This window comes from Lepus europaeus, chromosome 13 (assembly GCF_033115175.1).
Source record: "Lepus europaeus isolate LE1 chromosome 13, mLepTim1.pri, whole genome shotgun sequence".
NCBI lineage: Eukaryota > Metazoa > Chordata > Mammalia > Lagomorpha > Leporidae > Lepus > Lepus europaeus.
Window position 1 is genome coordinate 25,859,705 of NC_084839.1, and position 26,388 is coordinate 25,886,092.

General features: G+C 48.3%; 1 protein-coding gene across 7 annotated transcripts in view; it reads left to right on the forward strand.

Annotated features, from left to right (window-relative positions):
- The window catches only part of CLIP4 (CAP-Gly domain containing linker protein family member 4), a 76,295-nt gene that overhangs the window by 41,559 nt on the left and 8,348 nt on the right, over positions 1-26,388 (forward strand). For all 7 annotated transcript variants that reach the window (XM_062209194.1, XM_062209195.1, XM_062209196.1 and 4 more), the window contains 6 exons: positions 147-236; positions 1,672-1,815; positions 4,941-5,075; positions 9,384-9,507; positions 14,439-14,503; positions 21,095-21,167. In XM_062209194.1, the coding sequence (XP_062065178.1) occupies positions 147-236; positions 1,672-1,815; positions 4,941-5,075; positions 9,384-9,507; positions 14,439-14,503; positions 21,095-21,167 (631 nt within the window). The remainder of the gene's footprint in view (positions 1-146; positions 237-1,671; positions 1,816-4,940; positions 5,076-9,383; positions 9,508-14,438; positions 14,504-21,094; positions 21,168-26,388) is intronic.

The following is a 26,388-nucleotide window of genomic DNA, read 5'->3' on the forward strand; positions in this document are numbered from 1 at the left end:
CTGCTGTGAATTTACTATCCAGCTTGTCTTCAGAAGTGGGTACAATTTTGATAATGAGGGATGCATGCACTTAAATTTTTTTTTTTTATGTTTAATGTCAAACAAAATTGTCTCTTGGAAAAAGTATTTTTGCTTCTGTGTCCTAGGATTGATGACATCAAAGAAAGATATTACTTCTGAATCCACACTCTCATTGCCTCCTGGTGAAGAATTGAAAACCGTAATAGAGAAAGATGGTAATACAGTTTATAACATCTATTTCTCAAAATATGATTCACTGCTAGGACTTTAAAATGAATAGTAGAAAAGCAGCTTATTTGGAGGTTAAATTGATAGGAGAAACTCATTCTAGTAGCGATTACCTTTGGGAATCCCTTAAGAAGCTGGTAATAGCATATATACATTATTTAAAAAAATATTCTACTTTGCTTTTTTTTTTTTAAAGATTTTTATTTATTTATTTATTTGAAAGGCAAAATTACAGAGAGGTAGAGAGGTAGAGAGAGAGAGAGAAAGAAGTCTTCCATCTGCTGGTTCAATTCCCAGTTGGCTACAACAGCCGAAGCTGCACCCATCCGAAGCCAGGAGCCAGGAGCTTCCTCCGGGTCTCCCACGTGGGTGCAGGGCCCAAGGGCTTGGACCATCTTCTACTGCTTTCCCAGGCCATAGAAGAAAGCTGGATCAGAAGTGGACCAGCTGGGTCTCAAACTGGTGCCCATGTGGGATGCCAGCACTGCAGGCAGTGGCTCCACCCGCCACACCCTTGCCCCTACTTTGATTCTTAAGTACACATGAGAACTACTGGGCTAGATGAAAAGAAGGAATAAAAGAAAATTCTGTAGTCCAGATGCCTTGGCGAAAATATGCAGGCTGCCTTTAGCTGTGAGGTTGTTAGGTGAATCTAACATGACTGTTCTTGTTTGCCTTAAGTTTATCCACAAGCATTTTTTTTTTAAAGATTTTATTTATTTATTTGAGAGGTAGAGTTACAGACAGTGAAAGGGAGAAACAGAGAGAGGTCTTTCCTCCCACTGGTTCGCTCCCCAGATGGCTGCAACGGCTGAAGCTGCACCGATCCGAAGCCAGGAGCCAGGTGCTTCTTCCCAATCTCCTATGCAGGTGCAGGGGTTCAAGCACTTGGGCCATCCTCCACTGCTTTCCCAGGCCACAGCAGAGAGCTAGATCAGAAGAGGATCAGCCAGGACTAGAACTGATTCCCATATAGGATGCCAGCGCCACAGGTGGAGGATTAACCTACTGCGCCATGGCGCCCGCCCCGCAAGCATTTTAATACTAAAGTTTTGTTACCTTAGGACCTAGCAATAGCAAGCATTTTGGTTTCTGTGTGAATCAGATGGGACTCCACTGTCCCATCTGCTGTGGGAGGTGAGTGATCGGTGGTGAGATTAGAATTCAGCTTACATGGTTTGCCATGGCAGCGCCTCCTGTACGAGATCCTGACCTCAGAGTGCCATTGCCTGCATTGTAAAATCATGCACGTGTAAGCTATGTTGCATTTGGGTGAGCTCAGGCATTTAACCTGGCACAAAGATAATCCGCAGCCACGGAAACCGAGTGGAGCGTTCCGGGAGGACTTGCCTGGAACCGCCCCGTACCGTGCACCGGCTCTTTTCCGTGCTCTGATGCGTCCTTTCTCCTTGCCTGTGGCAGGTCCCACGCTCGGATCCGCCAGCAGCTCCTCCTCCACTTCTTCTCTGGAGCACAAACAGAGCAACGCCAAGAAACTGAGTGCCAGTGGCAGCACCAAGAAGACAATGAGCAAAAGCCCTTCTCTGTCCTCGCGAGCCAGTGCTGGTATCTATGGCTTTTTCAACCTGGCTTTCTTGGTGTTTTTTATCTTGGTTTCTTTGTAAGTAGATTTGCTGTTTTTAAATGTGTAGAAGGAACCCTTTACTGCAGTCAGACTGAGCTGCGTGCTCTCTTCCCCACCTCCCTGGGCCAGGAGCCGGGAGCCAGGGTGCTGCCTGTCGCTCTCAGGCGCAAGGCTCGCTACTGATTGTCCCCAGGCTCACTCTTGGTGGTTTTAGCCCATCTTAACTCCATCTCCTGCACACAAACTCTTCCCATGCCTTTGTGTCATCTCCATATTTAAAAAGCACACTTTGCTTTTGCTCGAGTCACTGTTTAAGGCCACATAGGAGGGCGACCAGTTCCAGATGGTCGCTGGTGGCCTGCCCGCTGTGGCCCCCAGGTCTGTGGTTCCATGGGAGGGTGCACCGAACACTCCCAGGCTTCTGCTGAAATCCACATGTGCTCACGCAGGAATGAAGGCATGCAGGCAGAAATGGTTCAGAATAAACCTCATATTAACTACCGGGTTCTCTTACTCACATTTCTAATAATTGTATGAACCAATATTTTACCATAAAAAATGTTCAGGGCAGGAATTTTTCCTTTGTCAAAATACTCTTCCAGAAGGCATGAGGGAAACCCATGCCCTCAGCCACGACAATGATGTAATCAGTGTAAATTTAGGGAACCTAAAAGTAGGAGACCTGGAAATCATGCCTGAAATGGTTGAGCTGGGGTGTTTAGTCTCTGAACGACCCCCTCCCCCCAACACACACACCCTAGTTCTCCTTAATGCAGTGAGGAGCATGTGTGGGGCAGGTGCAGTGAGGCAGCAAGCCTTTTTTTTTTTTACATTTTTAAAAATTGAAGTTATACAATTTTATATATACAGATTTAGGAACATAATAGCACTCCTCTTCTCCCCCCCCCCCCACAGTCCAATCCTTCCTTCCCCTCCCTCTCAGATTCTCACTCTTAATTTTTACAAAGATCTATTTTCAGTATACTTAATGATCATATAGTGAACGCTACTCCCAATAAAAGAGTTCAACAAATAGTATGAAGAGGAAAAACACACTGTTCCTCAATGGAAGAGACAAGGGCTGTAAACAATCATTGAATCTCAAAATGTCCATTTCATTCCAATACATTACATTTCAGGTACTATGTTAGTTACCTTGGATCAGGGGAAACATGATAGCTGTTTTTTCTAAAAATATTGTTATTTATTTATTGGAAAGACAGAGTTACAGAGAGGCAGAAAGAGAGAGAGAGAGAGGTCTTCCATCCGCTGGTTCACTCCCCAAATGGCTGCAATGGCCGGAGCTGAGCTGATATGAAGCCAGGAGCCAAGAGCTTCCTCCAGGTCTTTCATGCAGGTGTAGGGGCCCAAGAACTTGGGCCATCTTCCACTGCTATCCCAGGCCATAGTAGAGAGCTAGATCGGAAGTGGAGCAGCTGGGACTCGCCCATATGGGATGCTGGCACTGCAGATGGCAGCTCTACCTGCTATGCCACTGTGCTGCCCCTGATATCTGTCTTTTTGGGATGCAGCAGTCCTTTTTATCCTCATTTTATTTCTGTTTTAAGGGCTGCTGTTTTAACATTTGGACTTTTGACATTGACTTGATTTAAAAGTTTATAGGTAGGCATGGGATTATCTTTTTTTAAAATTTTTATGAGAAATAGTTATGTGTGGCTACATACATCCCCTGTTTTCCTTTCGTAAACGTGAGGGCTGCGTAGCCATACTAGTTTGGGTGACGAGGGTTCTGGGAGCAGGGAAGGCGGAGGATGGGAGGCGTGCAGGAGGGAGACCTTGTCTGCAGCCCTAGACATTTCCCCGGGACGTTGTCCTGGAGTGAGTAGACACCGGCCTTCCCCGTAGATGATGCGTTTGAGGACGCTGTGGATGGTGACTGAGCATCGGGTTAAAGAATTAGAGACGGAGGAAGAAAGTCAGTCTCAGGGGAATGGGAGAGATGGGGAGCACACCTACGTTCAGGGCCTCGGCCCGCTCGGATCCCCCCGGTGAACTTGCTGTCTGTGGGCCGCTATCGGCTGGCAGCATGGGGACAGACGGGGAATTTCTGGCCACAGGTTGTGGGTTTCAGTCTTGGTTTGCCACCTGCCAGCCGTGAGTACAGCACCATAGGAGTTCCCGAGTTATTATTTATGAGTCTAATTTTTATGAAAAGCACTTTGTGGGGTGTGAAATGATGGGAATACAAGTATTAGTGACTTTGGGGGCCAAGGACTTGGCGAGTGGCGCCCTCGACCCAGACATCCCACCGCTGTGAGCTGGGGCCCCTTCACTCTTGGCCGTGTAGACCTCGGCAGATGGTTCTGTCAATCCCATGGGGGTCCCGATGGGCCAGGGCTCCAGGCCACCTCTTTTCCTGCAGGTGTGCTCGCCTAACAGCTGTCTCAACAGGGTTTCTCTGGGACTTGTGATGTTTACTGTTGGGCATTCCACAGTTTAGTTTGGATCAAGCTGAGTGGGCAGTAATCCTGTTTAATAAGGAAGTCATTTTGGGGTAATTGGCACCTTACAGCAATTTCATCCTTCAAATCACAGTCCTGTATGTATTATATACACTAAGTCCAGGGGAACTATAGCGTTGTAGAATTTTACAAGAAAAGGAATTACCCACCCACTTTTGTCAATAAAGTTTTATTGGCACACAGTCGTGCACATTTTTTAATGTATTGTCTGTGTCCGCTTCATGCTGGTGACAGCAGAGCAGAGTAGTTGTGATCCTTATGGCATGACTTGCAAAGTCGAAAGTACTTCCTAGCCCTTTACAAAGAAGCCTGCTGGCCCGTCCTAGGTACCAGGCAGTCCTGGTAGAGTCGGATGTCCCATGGCAATCATTTCTCGGGGTCCTTCACCTTCCTTGTCACCATCTTGACCTCACGTGAGAGAAACAACTGCAGGTGCCATATAAAATAAGTCGCCAAATACCAAAACGTCCAACTAACTACACTAGTTAGAATATGCAATGATTTTTTTTTTTGCTAATGTGCTTTTTGAGTCTTTTCCTCCTTTCTTTTCTTTCCTCTCTCCTTGTCCCCACCCCCCCCTCCACCCCCCCCTCCACCCCCCCCCCCCGCCCCCACCTCTGCAGGTTTGAACTCCTCAGCAACATCTGTAGCAAATAGTTCCTGCCGAGAGGGGGAGCTCCAGCCTGGGGACAGAGTGTTGGTGGTTGGCCAGAGAGTCGGTACCGTCCGGTTCTTCGGAACAACAAACTTTGCTCCAGGTAGCTCAACTCTCCGTTCTTTGCTGCATCCGGGTGCTTCAGGATACAGGAGGGGTTGCAGCTCTACGTGTAAAGGAAACCTGATTGCAGAGAACTCCTGGTGCACTGCTTCTGTGCACGGTGGCCGTGGCCCAGACGCTGTGAAAGGATGGTTAAAACGCAGCTGTGTCCCCCCAGGGTGACTCCTGCTGCTCCTGTGCCGCCTGCTGTAAGTTGTCCCGTGTTAGCGCGAGCTGTCGCGAGCTGTCACACTGCGCGTCTTCTCTCACCTGCCGCCAGTGAGCTCAGTGACAGAGGACATCTCAGGATTGGAGTTTTGCCAAGGGTAATCTTTAAGATGAGCCGATAATGAGTGAACTCTTTAGATTTCATCAGACTGGTATAGAGAAAAAAAAGCAAAAGGGTTCAGAGGACGACGAGAAAGCTTCTGTGTGCCCTGGAGCCTTGAAAGTACATCTTTGTGTTTACGTCTTCGTGTCCAATCAGTGGTCAGTATTGTGTTCCCTAAAGTAAAAAGATTATTTCCTTTTGCATTTTCAGCGCTTATCATTTTAATTATTTTTAAAAAATTATTTAAAAATTTATTTTCAAGATGAAAAAATAGAAGCAGAAAGCAGTCTCTTCTACTCGCTCACTTGCCACACTCTCACAACAGCTCCAGGAGCCTGGGACTCAGTCTGGCTCTCCCTCGTGGGTGGCAGGGACCCAAGCACTTGAGCCGTCACCTGCTGCCTCCCAGGAAGCTGGAATCGGAGACAGAGCTGGGGCTCCAAGCTGGCTGGGATGCAGGAGTTCCGAGTGGCCTGGACTCCCAGCCCCTGTAATTTTCAGTAGAAGCCAGCTGAATGGAATCTCGCTTATGTGTTTCTGAAAGCAATATCCTGCTTTTAACACTTGGTGGCATTGCAGTGTTGTAGGAAGATTAGCTAGAACATTGATTTTTTTTTTTTAAAGAAAAGTTTGTAATAATCTGAGAACTACACAAAGATTGTGAGACTTTACTGAGTTTCAAGCCAACAAGGTAGCCGGCCAGTTTCCTAGGTGTTGGTGGAAGAGTGTGAGAATCCTGGGTCAGAGATGAAGTACTCCACAATTCCTGGTAACAGCAGTGACCAGAGTCCCCACACTGTTCCCTGAGCCCCAGTCCCCAGGCTAAGGCTGCCAGGGCCAGTGATACCCACACTCCCATTGGTGTTCTTGGAGAGGAGCCTGGGGAAGGAGTCTGCACCGGCACACTGAGCGTTTGCTCCTGGGGGAGACTCTCTCCCCCAAGGCTGTCCCCCTACACAACGTCTGTGCAGAGTCTGGAACCAAGGCAGCCAGTGCCTCTGCTCACCAGATGGGCAGAAGCAGGGCTCTGGGGGGCACTGGCTCCCAGCACATGCTTATTTCATTACTACCACTTTAAAAAATTTTATTTACCCATAAAGGCAGAGAGAGAGAGAGAGAGAGAATATCTTCCATTTACTGGTTCACTCCTCAAATGGCTGCGATAGCTGGGACTGAGCCAGGTTGAAACCAGGAGACCAGGACCCAGGAAGTGCCTCCAGATCTCCCACATGGGTAGCAGGGCTGGAGCGCTCGGGCCATCCTCCACTGCCGTCCCGGGCACATTAGCAGGGAGCTGGATCAGAAGTGGAGCAGCCGGGACTCAGAGCAGAGCTCTGATCTGGGCAGTCAGCATTGCGTGCACTGGCCTCACTTGCTGCCCCATGATGCTGGCCGCTCACGAACGCCACTCTCCGTGGCCGGCCAACTAGCCGATTTGAGATGGGTGCTATGTCTTTATCACGCCTGGCTCCATTAGGTCTCCAGGGAGTAATAGAAATTAGTTACATTGTGCCCAATGCAGTCACCCAATAAAAGCTTAGGAATTCCAGGGCAGGTTGTTTTTCACCGTTACCTGTGTCTCCGAGTTCTCCTTGATTATGTTACTTCAGTTCTTCGGCTACAGTTCATTGTTTTGGGTAGACTTTTGATTTTAAAATGCTTAATGTAAAGCAATTTGAAACTCGGGAGTAAAAGCCAGTATTAAAAATCTTGGAAACTTTGTTGTTAAAGTCATCCTGCCTATCAGGAAGTGTGTGTGTGGGGGGGTGTATTTCTTGTGGCATCGAAAGTTTAGATCAGATCAGTGCTTTCGGCACAACAGCAGCAGACTTTTCTAAGGCCTGGAGCTGAGAGCAAGCCCATTTTAGCCTCTTCAGGATTTTTATCTGTGCTACCCTTGCAAAGAGAATTGGCATTTAGACGGGAAGCTCTCCACACACACCGCTTCTAGGGAGCGCGCAGTCCCTGCTGCGAGGCTTGGCTCAATGTATTTCTGCTGTAATGTGCGCTTTCCAGTTATATGTAAGCATGCAGCAGTCACGTGGCAAATTAAAGTAGGAAATGCAAAAGCTAAAGGGGAAAGCACAGGAGGCAGAAGGAGTAAAATCTGGCAAATTCCTACTGTGGGGTTTGGGGAAGTAGCATGGCGGCCCGGCTGACCCGACTCAGCACGCTCAGAAGCGTGCCGGCCTGGTTCTGAGCCTTTGTGTGGCCAAATGTCACGTGTGTAGGCGTTTCTTTTCCTTTCTTTTTATTTGAAAGACAGGCCTAGAGAGAGGAAGGGAGGGAAAATGATAGGGAGGAAGAGAGAGAGAAAGAGAGCGAGCTTCCATCTGCTGGTTCACTCCCCAGACATCTGCAACAGCTGGGGCTGGGCCAGGCTGAAACCAGGAGCCCAGAGCTTCACCTGGATCTCCCACACGGGTGGGGGGACCCAGTCACCTGAGCCATCACCTGCTGCCTCCCAGGATCTTACCAGCAAGAAGCTGGATTGGAAGTGGAGTAGCTGGGACTTGAACCGGGCACTCGGATGTGGAATGCAGCTTATTAACTCACTGCACCACCATATCTGCCCACTCACCACCCCCCCCTTTGAAAAATTCTGAATTATTTTGCATTTTAATTTATCTGCTTTATTTGAGAAAGAGAAGGAGACCTCTCATCTGCTGGTTCACTCCCCAGGTGCCAGCAATAACCCTGGCTGGACCAAGCTGAAACCAGGAACCCAGAACTCCACCTGGGTCTCCTACATGGGTGACAGGGACCCAAATACTTGAGCCGTCACTCGTTATCTCCCAGTACACATGAGCAGGAAGCTGAACTGGCACTGGAACCCCGGGCAGCACAAGTGGCATCTTAGCTGCCGTGCCCCAGGCCCACCCCTAGCCAGTCCTCACGTTGTGTCGCAGGACCCTGTGAGTGTCAGAGGTTCTGGTCACACAGGGACCTTTTCAACAGCTCGGACCCTGATCTCTGCAGGTAGACGCACGTGTGCCATCTGTGTGAGCGTGAGGGAGGAGCAAACATCAAGCACTTCTAGGCTGACTTAGCAGTCGGCTCTGCGCTCGGAAGCTGGGAGAACAGTGCTTTTGTGTTCTGTCATTTGCTATGTGCTTCTTGATGCCTACGTGTTTGTTTTTTACTTGACAACTGATGGTGCGAGATCAAATCCCATTCCTGCCGTTCTCCCCTTTTAAATCACAGAGAAGTGGTCTCCCGGCATCCTCAGAGAGGGACAGTCCTTGCTCCAGGGTTGTGTGTCCTTTTTCCTTATATAGGAGGGGACATATTAAAATCCATTTCCCAACTTTAATTTTAGGCTCTACAGTTGAGGAAATCCCACTATTTCCCTCAGAAAGGGCCCTTTTAAATACTGAAAGCATTTGAAAAAATTCTCATCAGTCAGCCTAAGTCTTCATCTAGGTTAAAAGTAATTTTTCTTTTCATCTTGGGTTGAAAAAAGAGAAAGCAGAGTCACCGTGGAGTCTGGTGGCATTCCCTGTATTCTTTTTGTCCTCTAATTATTCCAGAGCTGCTGTGATGTTCTCATGTTGGGAGAGTGAGGTGAGAGGGTCGCGTGCCCTTTTCTGATTTATACGTCTCACTATTGTGCTGCGCGTCGGTCACCGGGACACACTCTGCCACTGAGTCAGGGACACTTTATTACTCATTATAATTTTGATATATTTCAGGCGTCTACTTCTTGCATAATACCCAGTCCTTGCCAAGTTTGTGTTTATTTTATTTCATTTTCCTCCCTTAATGCACTGCTGTGCAATTAGGCTTGTGTGATGATTCTCCCCACTTTTCCAATTTTATCATTTTATCATCCGAAACCCTAACAATCATGATATTCCATCATTTTGGTCATTTGTGAAAATGTTAAGCCATCCAGACTTTGGGCTCCTATAATATAATATAGCATAATGATTTTGAACAAAGCGCGGATGCTTCTAAAATGCAATGTTCACATTCCAGGATATTGGTACGGAATAGAGCTGGAAAAACCTCACGGCAAGAATGACGGCTCCGTCGGAGGTGTGCAGTATTTTAGTTGTTCTCCAAGATATGGAATATTTGCTCCCCCATCCAGGGTGCAAAGGTGAGACAAAGGGAATGTGCATTTATTGCCAGGAACCTGTTGTGATTTGCCGTGATACACAGTGAATCTCATTTAACACTGGAGACGCGCGTCGGCTGCAGCTCCTGTCTCCTTTCAAGGGGTTAACCGGCCACCTTCTTCAGAGCGAAGGCTCGTGGAAAGCTAAATTTGCTTTGCTGAGGATTTGCAATTTTATAAACCTCCTGTATCCCTCATTTGCAAACCCTGTGAGTATGTGGAGGCTATTAGCAGTGGCACTTGCCGCGGAGAACAGCGAGAGCAGCGAGCTTAATCTGTCGTGCAAACAAAAGTAAAAATGCTCTCTGATTGCCTCAGTCACATCCTAACTACATTAAATTTCCTGCCAGCAGGCACCCCATTCATTCTCCTGCAAACCTAATGGAACCAAAATGGCTTTTTCCCTCTGATTTCTTTAGTTTTCAAAAATAGATAGGCAGCCGACGTTGGAGGAACGCAGAGCCTCCAGGGTTTATATTTGTAACACACCTCCTCGCTGTTCTCCCCTAACGTAGCACACTTGTGTCCCACCTCGCTCTGCCTTCCCAGACGAACTCGAGCAGAAGCACATCCTCGTGCAGTTCCAAGCGGAAGGGCTTCTCTTGCGTGCTGGGAGTGCTGGCGGGGTCTGCCTTTCAGTGGACAGGACACGAGACAGTCCTCCTCAGATGAGAGAGAACGTGTATGGTGTAATCACATTTGTGAGCGGAGCTGCCGTCTGGTTCCCCGACTGCTAGCCTGAGTCTGCGCCTGCCTCTTGGCAAATTGAGCTTTTTATATCCACTTTCTTCCTCCGTGTATTTTTCTTACTATATAGTTCCATTATGATTTTTGTGTCGATCTCCTTCTATGATGTAATTCTGCTCTTTCTATTTATGGTCATAGAGCATTTAGCACACATTCCCTGGCAGTTTATGCAGCGTTTTCACGTAAATGTCATTTCGTTTCATCCTGGTCAGTATGTGGCCACGGGAGCCGGGCAGCAGGCAGCAATGGCTGCAGACACGTGTTGAGCACTGAGTAAGTGGTGGGCTCCGTGGCGCCTCTCCCCTTAGTCCCCTGAGCCCACGTTGCTGTAGGCTCTTAGGATCTTTCCCGTTTGGCAGGTGAAGTAAGTATCAAGAGATGAAGTGGTTTAGCCACACAGAGCTGGTTAGTTCACAGTAGAACTGAACGCAGCCTGCTGTGTTATTTTGTTGTTGTTTTTCCTGAGCTCCTGCTTGGCAGGTTGCTGTTTTGTGTAGTCACCCTGTGAACAGAGAACACTTGATAGCCGTGACTGGACTCTGTCCGCAGTGCTCCCCCCGCTGCTGCCTCTACAGCAGCTCTGCGGGTGTCCCTGTTTCACAGAGTGGTGGCGTGGGGAGCTGAGCACAGGCCATCTGGCACCAGCACCTGGGCACCTGCTATAGCAGCCCCAGCGACCGTCCCCAGGACAGGACCTCTGTCTCGCAAATGACTGATCTCTGCTGAGTCATCGTCATAGTCCCTGTCCTCCTAGTGCTTTGGGTGCGTCTTCACTGACCCACTGCTGCCGTCTCTGTCTCTTTTAGATTTATTTATTTACTTGAAAGGCAGAGTTACAAAGAGAGAGAGAGAGAGAGAGAGAGATCTTCCATCCACTGGTTCACTTCCCAGGTGGCTGCACCAACTTGGGCAGAGCAAGGCTGAAGCCAGAAGCTTGTTCCAGGTCTCCCACGTGGGTGCAGGGGTCCAAACACTCGGGGCATCTTCCACTGCTTTCCCAGGTGCATTAGCAGGGAGCTGGATCAGAAGTGGAGCAGCCAGGACTCGAACTGGCACCTGTATGGGATGCCAGTGTCGCAGCCAGCGGCTTTACCTTCTATGCCACAATGCCAGCCCCATGCTGGCATCTCTTAGAGTGTTGTCTGTCTCCGAGTCCCAAGGACTGGGACTTCTCATGTTTGGTTACCCCGGGGACACGGTTCAGCATATTTTAGGCACAGTGACAAGCAGAGTTAGAGAGAGAGAGACAGAGAGAAAGGTCTTCCTTTTTCCATTGGTTCATCCCCCAAATGGCCGCTACGGCCTGCGCACTGCACCGATCCGAAGCCAGGAGCCAGGTGCTTCCTCCTGGTCTCCCATGCGGGTGTAGGGCCCAAGGACCTGGGCCATCCTCCACTGACTTCCAGGGCCATAGCAGAGAGCTGGACTGGAAGAGGAGCGACTGGGACAGAACCAGCGCCCCAACTGGGACTAGAACCTGGGGTGCCGGTGCTGCAGGCGGAGGATTAGCCTAGTGAGCCGTGGCACCGGCCAGGCACAGTGAATATTGATCACATCTGATTCCTGGGTTCATTGCTTTTCACGCTGCTATGGCTGTTCCCTCTGCTTACCAGGGTGCAGCCACTTCCTTACAGCTTCTGTGTTTTCCTCGCTTTGTGGATGGAGCATGGGGCTTGTGCTTTGTTTTCCTGCTTGCCTTCGGTTTGGTCTTCTGTAAGGTGGTGTGTTTCAAAGCAGCCCCCTCTTCTTAAAAGAACCAGGGCTCTGTGTGAATGAACTGCTGCCTCCATCCAGCTGTCTTCCTGTCTTCCTTTGATTGTCTCATTCACCACCATAAATACTATTAAGTGTCTTTTAGCGCTTTGTGCTGTGCTAGGCATTCTGTAAAACAGACGTAGTCCCTGATTCGGAGGCGTTCCTGATCTAAACCAGCTTGGAGCTCTCTGCAGACCCGCTGTTCTTCACATGGGGAATTTTGTGCTCAGGGTGACTTGTGGACCACTTGAACCAGGTGGCGACCTGTCCCAACCCCAGCTCGCATGGCCTCGGGACTGGAGCTGGCCTCCCTGGCCCTCTTTCCGTTTTTTTTTTTTTTTTTTTTTTTTTTAAGACTTATCCATTTATTTGAAAGGCAGAGTTACAGAAAGGCAGAGGCAGATCTATCTATCTATCCAGAGGTCTTTCATCTGCTGGTTCACTTCCTAGCTGGCTGCAACAGCTGGAGCTGCACCAGTCTGAAGCCAGGAGCCAGGAACCAGGAGCTTCCTCTGGGCCTCCTATGTAGGTGCAGGGCCCAAGCACTTGGGCCATTTTCCACTGCTTTCCCAGGCACAGCTGAGAGCCGGATAGGAAGCAGAGCACCCATATGGGATGCCGGCACTGTAGGTGAAGGCTTTACCAGATACACCACAGCACCTGCCCCTCTCTTCCTGTTTTGAAAATGTCACCTCCCATCTTTGCATACGGTATCACTCTGCTTGGATGGCTTTGCAGACCTGCCTGCTGCCACTTCGTTTCCACTTAGCTAATTTCTGCAGTTAGTGTATAAGTCGATCAGTGTTTCTGTAGCAAACTCCAAGACAACTCAGTGGTGAAATCGAACCTAATCTCACATGCCTGTGCCTGTGCGGGTTATTGGCATCGTATTTGTTTGCTGAGTTCTCACCGCCAGGTACTTATTACTCATGAGCTGATCACATCTAGAATCTAGTTCCCCTTAGCTGTCCGTCACCACTTCATTCGCCTCTCTGTCCTGTTCACCGAGCCGTATTGCCTGTGTCCATCAGTCTGTCATTGATTGCTGTGTGTTGCACACCATGGGAAATGAGGCATAGGATTCGGGAGATGAAACAGCAAGTGTTGCAGGAGCTGCAGGATTCCTTGCTGGTAATGAAGTGATTGACAGACGAAGGCCTTGCAGATTTAGGTCAGTAAACAGGTGCAAGAAAATGAGGCTGTCAGAATTAGCTTTTTAAAAGTAATGATTTGAGTATCAAAAAATAAAGAGAAACCCATCAGGAACGGGGCCTTTGTGACTGTGTCGAGTAAGGGACGTTGGATTGTATGAACTGTGCAGCTTTATCAGAAAAGTCACACATTACACAACCAAAAAACACTGTTCCCGACCTAAGAATTAATGATAGTTTTACAACTTTAGCCTAATATTTACTGAATGTAATATAAACAAGCTTATTTTCATAATTTTTAAAATTTATTTATTTGACAGGTAGAGTTATAGACAGTGAGAGAGAGACAGAGAGAAAGGTCTTCCTTCCATTGGTTCACTCCCCAAATGGCCGCCACGGCCGGCGCTGTGTCGATCCGAAGCCGGGAGCTGGGTGCTTCCTCCCAGTCTCCCATGCAGGTGCAGGGGCCCAAGCACTTGGGCCATCCTCCACTGCCCTCCCGGGCCACAGCAGAGAGCTGGACTGGAAGAGGAGCAGCCGGGACTAGAACCCGGCGCCCATATGGGATGCTGGCACCGCAGGCGGAGGATTAACCAAGTGAGCCACGGTGCTGGCCCCTATTTTCATAATTTTTAACTCCATACCTTGAAGTTAAGATCCCTTTTACTTTTTAAATTTATTTTTCACTTTGAAGGACACAGAGAGAGAGACAGACAGACAAGAGACAGAGACACAGACACAGGCATAACTCTTCCATCAGCTGCTTCACTCCTCAAATGCCTACAGCAACCAGGGCTGGACCAGGACAAATTTGGGAGCCCAAAATTCCAGCTGGGTTCCCCACGTTGGTGTCAGGGATCCAAATACTGGAGCCGCCACATGCTGGCTCCCGGAGTGTGCATCAGTAGGAAGCCAGGTGGGAAATGGAGGGACAGGGACTCTAAGCCAGCACTCTGATACGGGTACAGGTGTTCCAAGCAGTTCTACTGCTGTAAGAGACCCACCCCAGGTCCCTATTTAAAGTGAATTCACTTTAAGTTGAATTTTTCCATGCTAGTGCTCCTTAGATAGTGAGTAATTCTTTTATTTGATTATTACCTATCTCCCATGCTAGACTAAAGCTCATGCCTGGCTCATAGGTGCTAAGTAAATGTTGAATGAATGACAAATAACAGTTGTGAAAAGCTTAGCTGAGAGCCAGTCTTAGGTCTGAAGACCAGCTGTGTCTAATGAGGTGCACTTTGTTTGTTTTATTCACAGAATAACTGATTCCCTGGATACTCTTTCAGAAATTTCTTCAAATAAACAGAATCATTCTTATCCTGGTAAGATCACACAATTTTGCTTTTTTAATAATTATTCCTTTGCTTTCCACTTACTGAAAAAATTTTTTATTATGGAGCATGTGTGTGTATCAAAGAGTAGACTTGGGTATGTAAGAAAGCAAGTGGGAAAAATGAATTAAAGATAACATTTATTTTGATGCAAAAAAATTGAAATCCGTGCATAGTTTCCATAGTATCAATTTTCTGAAGTATTTGTATAGTTTGAGGACTTACAGAGCAAACACCTGTCACCTGCCTCATCTGAAGAGTATAACTTACTGTGCCATGGAAAGCCCTGATCCCCACTCGCCATCATCTGCCTCCCTCTTCATACACCTAATTCAAAGATTATGAGTTTTGAGTTTTATATTAATTATTCCTTGTCTTTATATTTTTGTCACCCATATATATACACCCATAAATAATATATGTTTAGTTCTTATTTAGCATTCCATTGAACATGATTTGTGTACAGTTAATGGTTCTTTGCATCCTATCCCATTTTTTCCTATTACTGACTCTACTAGTGCACCCAAGTGCAGCCGTTTCTGCAGTGGGATGTGCACCTCTTCCCCTTCCTGTAACACCAGCCCCTTGCAATGCACATTCCCATCTACAGAGTACACCTCAAAGCTAGTCCTGTTTGACTTAAATGATATCTCTTGGTGCCCATGGGCTCTGTACCTTTCCTCTTGTATGAAGTGCCTGTTCAAGTTTCTTGCCTATTTCTCTTTTGGGTGGCTTGTCTTTATGTGTGTGTTAAGATATCTTGCTCAGTTTGTCACTTGTTCCACCTCCCCTGATTTTTGTGGGTATCTGTCGATGAACACAAGTTTTATGTAGTCAGAATAGCAAACCAGATTTGGTATTGTTTATCTTAAGAAATCTTCTCCTAAAATAGGAATCATAAGGATATCTTCCTGTATTGCTTTCAGAAAGGTTTCTGTTCTTGAGTTTGCCGTGTGTCTGTTTACCTGGAGGTAATTTCATGTCCTGTAAGGCTCTCATTTTCATTGCCATGTGGATGGCCATCCGTGAAAGACTGATTTCCATAATGCCTGTCCTTAGATATTTGTTGAGGTTAACTTTATGACCCATGGATTTCCAATATTCTGATAGGGTACTGTTCTAATTAGGACCTCCTTGGTGATGATGTATGATGCTGTGTTCATTTGCTAAGTCTGGGGAGTTGAAGCAATAGAAAGTTACTGTCTTGCAGTTCCACAGGCCCTGTCCTTGGCCTGCAGGTTGCAGCCCCCTCTGTTGTCTTCGTGGGTCTTTCCCACTGTGTGTGTCTTTGTCCCAGTCTCCTCTTACAGTCCCATTGGATTGGCCACTCATATGACCTCCCTTAGTGACCTCTCTGGAGACCCTGTTTCCAAACACAGTCACATTCTGAGGGGTTAGGACTTCAGTGTGTGACTTTTGTGGGGACACAATTCAGCTCATAACAGATGTGGAGCACCTTTCTTGTGTTTATTTGCGATCTGTGAATTTTTTCAAAAAAATTGTTTATTTTAATCTACTTGAGAGAGAGAGAGAGAGAGAGAAAGATTGCTAGTTCACTCCCACATGCCTGCGGACAGTCGGGGCTGGGCCAGGCTGAAGCCAGGAGCCCCAGACTCCATCAGGTGGAGGGGAGTGGTGGTTTCCCCTTTGCACGTGGCACTTTGGTTTGCACTGGCTTGGTGTTCCGCCAAGGTGCCAGTGAGGTTCTTTCTATGGTGGTCTTGCCCACCTCCACCAACCAGGGATGGTCACGTGCAGTCACACTGGGCTGCTCTGAGGGAGCATGCATGCAGGTTGGGGAAGTCCCTGCCGGGGTCTGGGAGCTCCTTGCTCCTGATGGTTTTGGAGCTGGAGCTGGATGATGTCAGGTCTGGAGGGGTTTGATTGATGAGTTCTATTTCTGTCCTGTCCCCTGGTGTGTTTTGTGTTTTACTCATTTTAATATTGTACTTGTTGCTTTCTTATTATTGAGTTCTTAATATATTTGATTCCCAGACCTTTTCAGGTATGTGGTTTTTTTTTTTTTTTAAGATTTATTTATTTATTTGAGAAGCAGAGTTACAGAGAGAGGGAGGGAGGGAGAGAGATATCTTCTATCCACTGGTTCACTCCCCAGATGGCCACAACGTCTGGAGCTGGGTCCATCAGGAGCCAGGAGTTTCTTCCAGGTCTCCCATGCAGGTGTGAGGGCCCAAGCACTGGGGCCATCTTCCACTGCTTTCCCAGGCTGTTGGCAGGGAGCTGGAATGGAAATGGAGCAACTGGGACTCGAACCAGTGTCCATATGGGATGCCAGCACTCCAGGCAGAGGTTAAACTACTACGCCAAAAAGCGCCAGCTCCCAGATTCATGTTTTGAAAACATTTTTTTTTTCTCAGTCTGTGACTTGTCTTTTTGTTCTCTTCACAGTGCCTTTCACAGACCAGTTTTTAATTTTAATGAAGTCCCACGTTAATCAGTGTTTTTCTTTCATGGATCATGCTGTTGGTGTTGTATCTAAAAAACATTTCCAACCCCAAGGTCACCCTGAGTTTTGGCCCCCAGGTTATCTTCTAGGAGTTGTGTAATTTTGTACTTTACAAGCAGGTCTGTGTTCTGTTTTGAGTTACTTTTTGTGAAAGATGGAAGGTCTGTGTTGTTTGAATGTGCGTGTTTGGTTGTTCCCTGTTGGAAGGACCACCCTTGCCCTGTTGAACTACCTTTGCTCCTTCATCAGAGGTCAGTCAACCGTATCTGTGGGTCTCTTTTGGGGCTCTGTTCTGCTTGTTGCTTTGCCAGCATCCCAGTGTCTGGATCATTGTGGTTCTTCCGTAGCTCTTCCAGTTGAGTAACGTCCAGCCTCCGACTTAGAGCCTCTCCTTTGCCATGGCACTGGATATTCTAGGCCTGTTTCCTTTCCATGTGTGCTCTACTGTTTGTTGATATCCGCAAAATAACCAGCTGGGAGTTTGATTGGGATTGCCCGGGATGTACAGGTCGAGCTGGGGAGGAACTGACATGTTCACACTGAGTCTCTCCGTTAATGAACTTGGACTGTCTCTCCATTTATTTACAGTACTCCCCCCCATTTCTGTTTTTTTTTTTTTTTTTAATTTCAATTGTCTGCAGTGAGCTGTGGGTCCAAAAAATATTAAATGGAAAATTCCAGAAATAATTCATAGGTTTTAGATCGCCTGCTGTCCTGAGTAGTATGATGAATTAGCTCGTGGTCCTGCTCCATCTCTTGAGGGATGAAATCATCCCGTTCCCAGCATTTCCACACCGCATATGCGTGTTTGTCTCCAGGAGCTGTCTGGGTTATTAGGTCGGCTGTCGTCGTATTGCTTGTGGTCAAGTAACCCTTATTTTACTTAGCAATGGCCCCAAAGCACAGAGTAGTGATGCTGACAACTCAGATGCACCAAAGAGAAGTTGCTGAGTGCCTCCTGTAAGTGGAAAGGTGAAAATGTATCACAGTGTGCATGATCAGAACAGACAAGTAGGGGTATGGTTGGGTGCTGTCCTCGTTTCAGGCAGCCATCAGGAACGCATCCCTTGCAGCTAAGGGGTGACTATTTCTTTTTTTATCTCTTTCATCAGAAGTTTGCAGGTTTCCTCAGATATTTTGTATGTGTATTGTGAGATTTGTAACTATATATTTACATACTTGGTGGCATAACTTTTTTGTTGTTTTTTAAGGATTTATTTACTTATTTGAAAGGCAGTTACAAGAGTAGTTGGGTGGAGAGACAGAGAATCTTCCATCCGCTGGTTCATTCCCAAAGGGCCACAATGGTTGTAGCTGGGCTTATCCAAAGCCAGGAGCCAGGAGCTTCTTCTGGGTCTCTCATGTGGGTGCAGGGCCCCAAGCACGTGGGCCACCTTCTGCTGCTTTTCCCGGGCCGTTAGCAGGGAACTGGATCAGAAGCGGAGCAGCCGGGATGTGCACTGGCGCCCCTGTGGGATGCTGCTGTTGCAGGCAGTGGTGTTACCCGCTTCGCCACAACGCCGACCCCTAGTTCTCTCCTTAGATCCTCTCTTTTTTCCATTCGACTTGCCCCCTCTGTTTGTGTGGAAGACACGCTCTGTGAATACACGTCTTAAATTGCTGTTTTGAAATTACTTAAATTGCATGCTTAGAAAAGCCTAAAGTCGCTAGCTTTTACCAGAAAGTTCTTGGAGGCTGAGGCGCCGGCCTCTGTGCTCGCCTCTGCAGGGTGGGCCCCTCACGTGTTTACTCACAGATCCCCAGGACCTGCACTCGGCCGGCTGTTTCCTTCTTACCCGTGCTCAGCCTTTCTGGTGTCTGGAGGGAGGCTGTGGGTGGCAAACCCCCTCCGCGTCCTTCGTCCCTTCCTGAGCCTAAGGTTTCAGGCGAAGGCGCCGCTTCCTTTCTTGTCTGGGTGGAGATGCCCCTGTGTGGCTGCGGTCCGGGGTCCCCGGGGGATCGGGGACTGGTGTGTATGGTGGGCTCTGTGACACTCTGCCTTCAGCTCCTTGGCTCGGCTGGCTGCTCTCGCTTTCCCTTGCACGGCTGGGCCCCTCACCGCTGTCCCTGGGCACCGTCCGCTCGGCCTGCAGGTTTCCTGGTTCTCTCTCCAGCTCTCTCGAGCCTGGCGCTTTACCTAGCCCTGTGCAGATCTGCATGGTGGTCACTCACGGTGCTTATACCGTCCCCGGGTTTTCAAGTTTTCCCCTGATGTCTTTCACCGTTTGAAATCCTGTGTTAAATGGCTGAGCAGCTCGCTTCTGTGAGTCTGATTTTTGTTGAGCCTGCGTGGTGGTGCCTCCTTCCTTGTGAGTTTCGTAACTTGCGAGGTGCTTGTTTTACTCGGATAGGTCCTGGGTCGTTTCCTCTTCAAATCCTGGGTTGCAGCCTTGGGGAAGATTCAGTTTAGTTCTGCCAGGTGCTTGCAGGTGCTGTTCCCGGGGACTGCTTTACCTTGTAACCCCTGCCGTGTCTTCCTGTGCCCGGGGACAAGATGAGGGTGACTCCTGGGCACAGATGCTGTGAGGGTAAAATGCTGCCTTCCCAGAGCAGGGCGGTCACACAGGCCGCGTTGCCCTGTCCCCCCCAACAGCGTCCCCTTCCGCTCTGGGTGGACCTCGCCCTGAGCGTGGGCTGTGCAGGCTCCTCCTTTTGGCCAGGAGAATCCTCGTTCGGCCACTTCCAGGCCGTCTCCTTCCACATCTCCTTGCAGCCAGTTAGGTGGGAGCCCCTGTTCTCTGGGAGTCTGTGGAGATCCTTGTGGGACAAGGTGGTGGATTCTTGGGGTGATTGGTAACCTCTTGTAGTTCCCCTTTTTGTGAGAGCGACTATATTTTAACAATAAATTATGGGACAGGTGCGATGGCACCACGGGGTAAGCTGCTGCCTGGAACACCTGCATCCATACAGAGCGCAGGTAGAGGCCCGGCTGCGCCACTTCCGGTCCAGCTCCCTGCTAATGGCCTGGGACAGCAGTGGAGGGTGGCCCAAGTGCTTGGACCCCTGCACCTATGTGAGAGACCCAGATGGAGCTCTGGGCTTCCAGCTTTGGCCTGGTCCAGCCCTGGCCATTGTGGGCATTTGGGGAGTGAGCCAGCGGATGGAAGATCTCTCTCTCTCTTTCTCTCTCTCTCTCTCTCTGTCTGTCTCTTAGTTGCTCTTTCAAGTAGATGAAAACATTTATAAAAAAAATTACAGTTGTTTTAAACTAGAGTTGCTTTAGTCAAGAGGTTGATTCAGCACATCTGATTTGACAGAACGACCAGAACTGGAAATCCTGTTCCTTTTGAGAGCATATTTTTTATGTCTTTATGAAGACTTAGTGTTTTTTTTTTTTTACTCTGTTATTTGGAGGTACTGATGGTCAAAAGGTCTGAAGCACTTTTCAATGTTTATAAATAGAATATCTTTAATAATAAGATTTTGAACCATTTTCTTTTTATTATGACTATCCAGATGATAACATTGATAGTAAAAAGCGTCAGTCTTATCAATGAGTAATTCTTGTGTTTTTTTTAAGTAATCTTGTAATAAAAACCTCCAGAGGAAAGGTCACAATCTTACCTTACTTTTATATGTGCATGGTTTGAGCAGGAAAATAAAGATAACAATTAGTGAATTCTAAACTCCGATCATATTCTGAATATATATACACACATATATATTTAAAGATTTATTTATTTACTTATTTATTTATTTGAAAGGCAGAGATACAGAGAAGGAGAAGCAGAGAAAGAGAGAGAGAGAGAGAGAGATCCTCCATCCACTGAATCACTCCCCAGATGGCTACAATAGCCAGGGCTGGGCCAGGCCAAAGCCAGGAACGTCTTCCAGGTCTCCCATGTGGCTGCAGGGACCCAAGCCCTTGGGCCATCCTCCACTGCCTTCCCGGGTGCATTAGCAGGGAGCTGGATCAGAAATGGAACAGCTGGGACTCAGACCTGTATGAGCTTAACCCGCCACGCCACAGCGCTGGCCCCTGTATTCTGGATTTATTTACGTTTGCTTTGTTTGCTACAGTAGACGTTTGTAACAGAAGCGGCGGAAGAGAGCGTGTAGCGAGGACTGGAAGTGTGTGATTGACTCCCTCCTCTGCTCTTCACTTCCCCATTCAGGTTTCAGGAGAAGCTTCAGCACAACTTCCGCTTCTTCCCAGAAAGAGATCAGCAGAAGAAATGCTTTTGCCAAGTGAGTATGAAGAAGATCTAGAAAAACACCGTTCACGATGAACGTGCCGGGGACTCTGTGAAGGAAGAGCAGTGGAGTTTTGTATCTTATGCACCGCTTGGTAGAATCTTAGCACTTAAGAGGGAAGGCGTGGCTGGGTGCCCTGAGTTTTTTTCTCCCTCCTTTGCAAGCTCAATTAAAAATGTCATCAGTGGCGAGAAACAGTACGCTGCATAACCTCTCTTCAAAGAGGTTAGTACTGTTAATAAAAGTTGGAGGGATTCACATTTTTGTGTTTTTATTTGAGTAGGGTGGGTTGATTTAAAATTCTTATTTAGAGATTTTTTTGGTAAGATTTATTTGAGAGGCAGAGTTACAGAGAGAGGGAGAGCCAGAGACAGAGAGAGGTCTTCCATTTGCTGGCTCTCTCCCCAAATGGCCTCAACGGCCAGAGCTGGGCCGATCCGAAGCTGGGAGCCAGGAGCTTCTGGGTTTCCCATGTGAGTGCAGGGCCCAAAGACTTGGGCCATCTTCTGCTGCTTTCCCAGGCACATTAGCAGGAAGCTGGGTGGGAAGTGGAGCAGCTGGGGCTTGAATCAGTGCTGTATGGGATGCTGGTGTTGCAAGTGGCAGCTTTACCTGCTGTCCACAATGCAGGCCCCATAGGCAGTTATTTTGATTGGGTTCCCGCATCCCCTTGTTGAATATGCTGCTCAAAACGCTTTTCAAAAAATGTCTTTGTAGAGAGAATGCCCTTTTCTGTTTCTCACTTGCATTTATTTCTCCATATGGGTTTCACTGCCGCTAACAGTTCTCAGAAAGTTCCCGAAGCTATTGTCCCTTTGGAGGAGTGCGAGGCTCTCCGAGACCGAGTGAGCGAAGAGGTGATTCCTTTGTAGAAGTCCTGCCAGTTAGGCTGTGCCCAAGGCCCTGGGAAGGAGGGCCGGGCAGGTGCTTGTCTCGGCAGCGGGAGCCCAGCACTGCGCTTGGTGCTCCGCTGAGCACGGGCGCAGGGAATCCGCACAGCGCTGTGCACGGGCGGAGAGACCCCTGAGCGCTCCGACTTGTCCTGAGAGCCCACGAGGTGCCGTTTACAGAGCTGGCTGAGGTTTTGTTTTTGTGGTTTGTTTTTTTTTTTCCATTTTTCTTCCTCCAAATCATCACCAATTTTGAGCATTTTGAAATCGGTCTCCTTGCTTGCGGAGCTGAAAGAGTTCGAGGGCAGTCACTTTATGCTCCAACATCATGAAGCCTTAGGCAGACTGGAGGAAGTCACCAAGCAGAGACCACCAGGAAATACAGGGGTCAGGCTCAGTGTGGCGCTGTCGGAGAGTGGAAGAACAGGACCCAGACAGCCAGGGAAGGAGTGAGAGCCGGCCCTGGGAGTGACACAGTAGGTGTGGCCACGCCCGGCGAGACAGGAATCTTACTGATACTTGAGGGACCCACGCAGGCAGGCCCTGCTTAAAAGAAATGGACTTTTATCACGAATATGTAATCCATGTTTTACACTGCTGATTTAGCTTTACTTACAGAATACACAAGCGAAATACTTGGCGATTGCTGTTTTTTTTTGAAAAGATCAGACTTTGAGGTGCTGGCGGGTGCTGGGAAAGCAGGCCTGAACTCAGGGGTTGCAGAGAGAGTGCAGTGCCTGGGCCGCTGTGTGCCTGGGGGCAGGGCTGGTGGCGTGGTCCAGGAGCAGGGTGTGCTGGAGAACGTGAGGAGAGACAGGGTGCTGAGACACACCTGGCTTGTTTATATGGAAACAGACTTCCAGAAGGGCGTGGAAAGTCTTGGGTGAGAAACCGGAAGGACCCAGGGCAGGGGCCACACTGGCTTGCGTGAGTGTGTAAGCGCCGGGAAGGGTGGCAGCCACCTGCTGTGGCACTGTTGTAGAACAGGATCTGTTTTTCCAGGTCAGGCATGGGGATGGTGGTGACACGTGCATTTCATTCAGAAAGACAGGCAGTGATCGCTCCGTCTTCCAGCTTGGTCTCCGTCTAATACCCGGAATGGGAGCAATGAAGAAAATGAACTTGAGGTTTCTACCCAGCTGTGACCGAGAGCCGACGGGAGCAAGGAGCCCACCCTCCCTGCCTGGCTGACCTGGGGGCTGCCTCTGGCCCCATCGTAAGGAGCTTAGCACAGCTTCCCCCACGACAGCCCGAGTCTCCCCTGGGCCCATCTGTGGAACCTGTGCCGTGGGCACATTTGGTGGGCTCCCATTGGCTGTCTTCAGGCAGAACTCCGGCAGTGTGGTTTGCACAGGTTCCGTTGTTTCAGGTCACCTGGTGGTTTTCTGCCTGTGCTAAAAGATTTTCAGTTTCCCCCAACACAGGATGCAGTGTCCGTGCGTGGGCACGCACAGAAAGGCCTGTGTGAGCGGCTGCTGTGTTTCTCCAGCCTTAGCCTTGTGTCAGGAGACTCACACGTGGCTGCGCGTCTCCAGACTCTCGGTGTCTGTCTGTCTGTCTGTCTCTCTCTTTCTTTCTTAGATTTCTTTCTTTATTTGAAAATCAGAGTTACACAAAGAGAGAAGGAGAGGCACAGAGAGAGAGAGAGAGAGAGAGAGAGAGAGGTCTTCCATCTGCTGCTTCACTCCCCAGATAGCCACAATGGTTGGAGCTGCGCCAGGAACCTGGAGCTTCTTCTGGGTTTCCCACATCCGGTGCAGGAGCTCAAGAAGTTGGGCCATCTTCTACTGCTTTCCCAGGCCATAGCAGGGAGCTGGATCAGAAGTGGAGCAGCTGGAATTCGAACCGGCGCCCATATGGGATGCCAGCACTGCAAGTGGCGGCTTTACCCGCTATACCACAGTGCCAGCCTCTCTCTGTGTCTTTCAAAACAATAAGTAATAAATGCCCTTTGCTCCCAAGAGGACCTGTGTCTGCAACTCCCGTGTGCTGATCCCTTGGGTTAGCTCGAGGGTCATTTCCACACTGCAATGGCTTTCCCGCACCGTATACACTTTATTGCAGTATTTACCACATCATACTCACTGTGATGTGCAGGTTCCCAGGGCCCAGCCCACTCCTGCCATTTCCTAGGTGGCTAAGACATGGATGCGTGAACAGATGTCGCTCATACAGCAACTTTCTCCGTTTTCTGGGCTTTTGAGTTGTAACATAACTTGAATCATATCATTCTTTGTTTTTTATAAAGATTTATTTATTTACTTGAAAGTCAGACTTACACAGAGAGAGGAGAGGTAGAGAGAGAGACAGAGAGAGAGGTCTTTCATCTGATGGTTCACTCCCCAGATGGATACAATGGCTGGAGCTGCGCCGATCAGGAGCCAGGAGCTTCCTCCAGGTCTCCCACGTGGGTGCAGGGGCCCAAGGACTTGGGCCATCCTCCACTGCTTTCCCAGGCCATAGCAGAGAGCTGGATTGGAAGAGGAGCAGCCAGGACTAGAACCGGTGCCCATATGGGATGCCGGCGCTTCAGGCCAGGGCTTTAACCCACTGCGCCACAGTGCCAGCCCTGAATCAGATCATTCTTAACTAGAATGTTTACTTAAACCACTAATCTTTTAAAGTAAAATTTTATAAAGTAATTTTGTCTGAGAGGCAGAGAGAGAGAGGTTCTTCTGGTTCATTCCCCGAATAGCTGCGATGGGTAGGGCTGGGCCAGGTAGAAACCAGGAGCCAGAAACCCAAAGCAGGTTTCCCATGTGGGTGGCAGGGACCCAAGCACCTGAGCTGTCACTTGCTGCCTTCCCAGGGTCTGCGTTAGCAGGAAGCTGGAATTCAGAACACAGCCAGGATTCAAACCCAGGAACCCCAATATGGGATACAGGTGTCTTGGATGCACCAAATGCCTGCCCTTAAATTATTAATTTTTGGGGTAGATATTGAATTCATTTAGTACTCATTTCTTCCTTAACCACATTCATCCTGAAAAACGATTGTGTAATATATATTTTAATAATGAAGAAAAACTAAATGCAGGTGAAGGTGCGCACTCCCGTCATCAGGTGAGATGGTCACCGTGAGCACCTCTGGTGTTCGCGTTTCCGGTTTCTTGCGTGCGTGGGTCAGGGTGTTTGAGCGGTAGACTCATCTACTCTTCTGTGCTTCCACTCGGGCACGTCCTGAGCCCATTGCCGTGTTCTCTGAGCAGCTTTCCTCGTGAAGACTTTCTGCTGTGTTTTCAAAGACTGTAATGTAAAATGGAAGCTTAAAACAAACTTGAATGGCAGAGCGGCTCACAGGGAGAAGGGGAGACAGAGAGAATGAATCTTCCATCTGCAGGCTCTCTCCCCAAATCCTGAAGACCTCAGCTGGGGCTAGGGCAGGCTGAGGCCAGGAGCCCAGGACTCCATCCAGGTCACCCCGGGGGTGGGGGGTTGGGGTGAGGGACAGGAACTCAAGTGCTTGAGCCGTCATCTGCTACCTTCCAGGGTGCGCACTAGCAGGAAGCTTGATTGAAAGCAGAGTAGCTGGCACTCGGACCAAGCACTCCAATATGGGATGTGGGCAACCCGAGAGGCGGCTAAACGTGCTGTGCCACAGCACCCACCCTGGAAGTACTTTTATGTCATAATATTAAGTGAGAAAGAGCCACGGTTGTAATTTAATAGATACAAACTTTTTAGCGAGTGTCTTTGTTTTTCCCGTTCTTACTCATCCCCACATTCCTTCCTTCCCTGTTCCCCAGGAGTGTGTGATCAGGTGCATACCCGTCTTTATTTTCTTCTGGTTCTTTCATGTCCTCCCCCATTTCTTCACTAACTAATCTACGTGGAGTTTACTTTAATACATGTGGCTGGTAATCATTATTCTTTCTCCCACATAATTAACTGTTACAGCATCTCTAGCTCAATGTCTAGACTTTCCTTCTGCCTTGAAGTTTTACTTCATAATATAAAGTTTCTGTGTCCCTTTAAAGTTCTTGTAGCATTAGTGTCAGTGGAAGTCTTGCACTACTATTTTTTTTTTAAAAGATTTTTTATTTGAAATGCTGTGAGCGTGAGAGAGAGAGAGAGAGAGAGAGAGAGAGAGAGAGAGAGGACTTATCCACAGTTGTACATTAATATTTTTATATAAATATTTTAAAAATGATTAACAGGTAGCTTTAATTCACCACAGCCAAAACGCTAGCTTCTCTTCCTTCTACTTTATTTGATAAAACTGGCAGCAGTAAAATAGGATTGTGTATTCTTCCCTGAAATATTTTTTATTTGCATGGCAGAGACTCCCCAAATGCTTGCAGCAGCCAGGGCTGGGCCAGGCAAAGC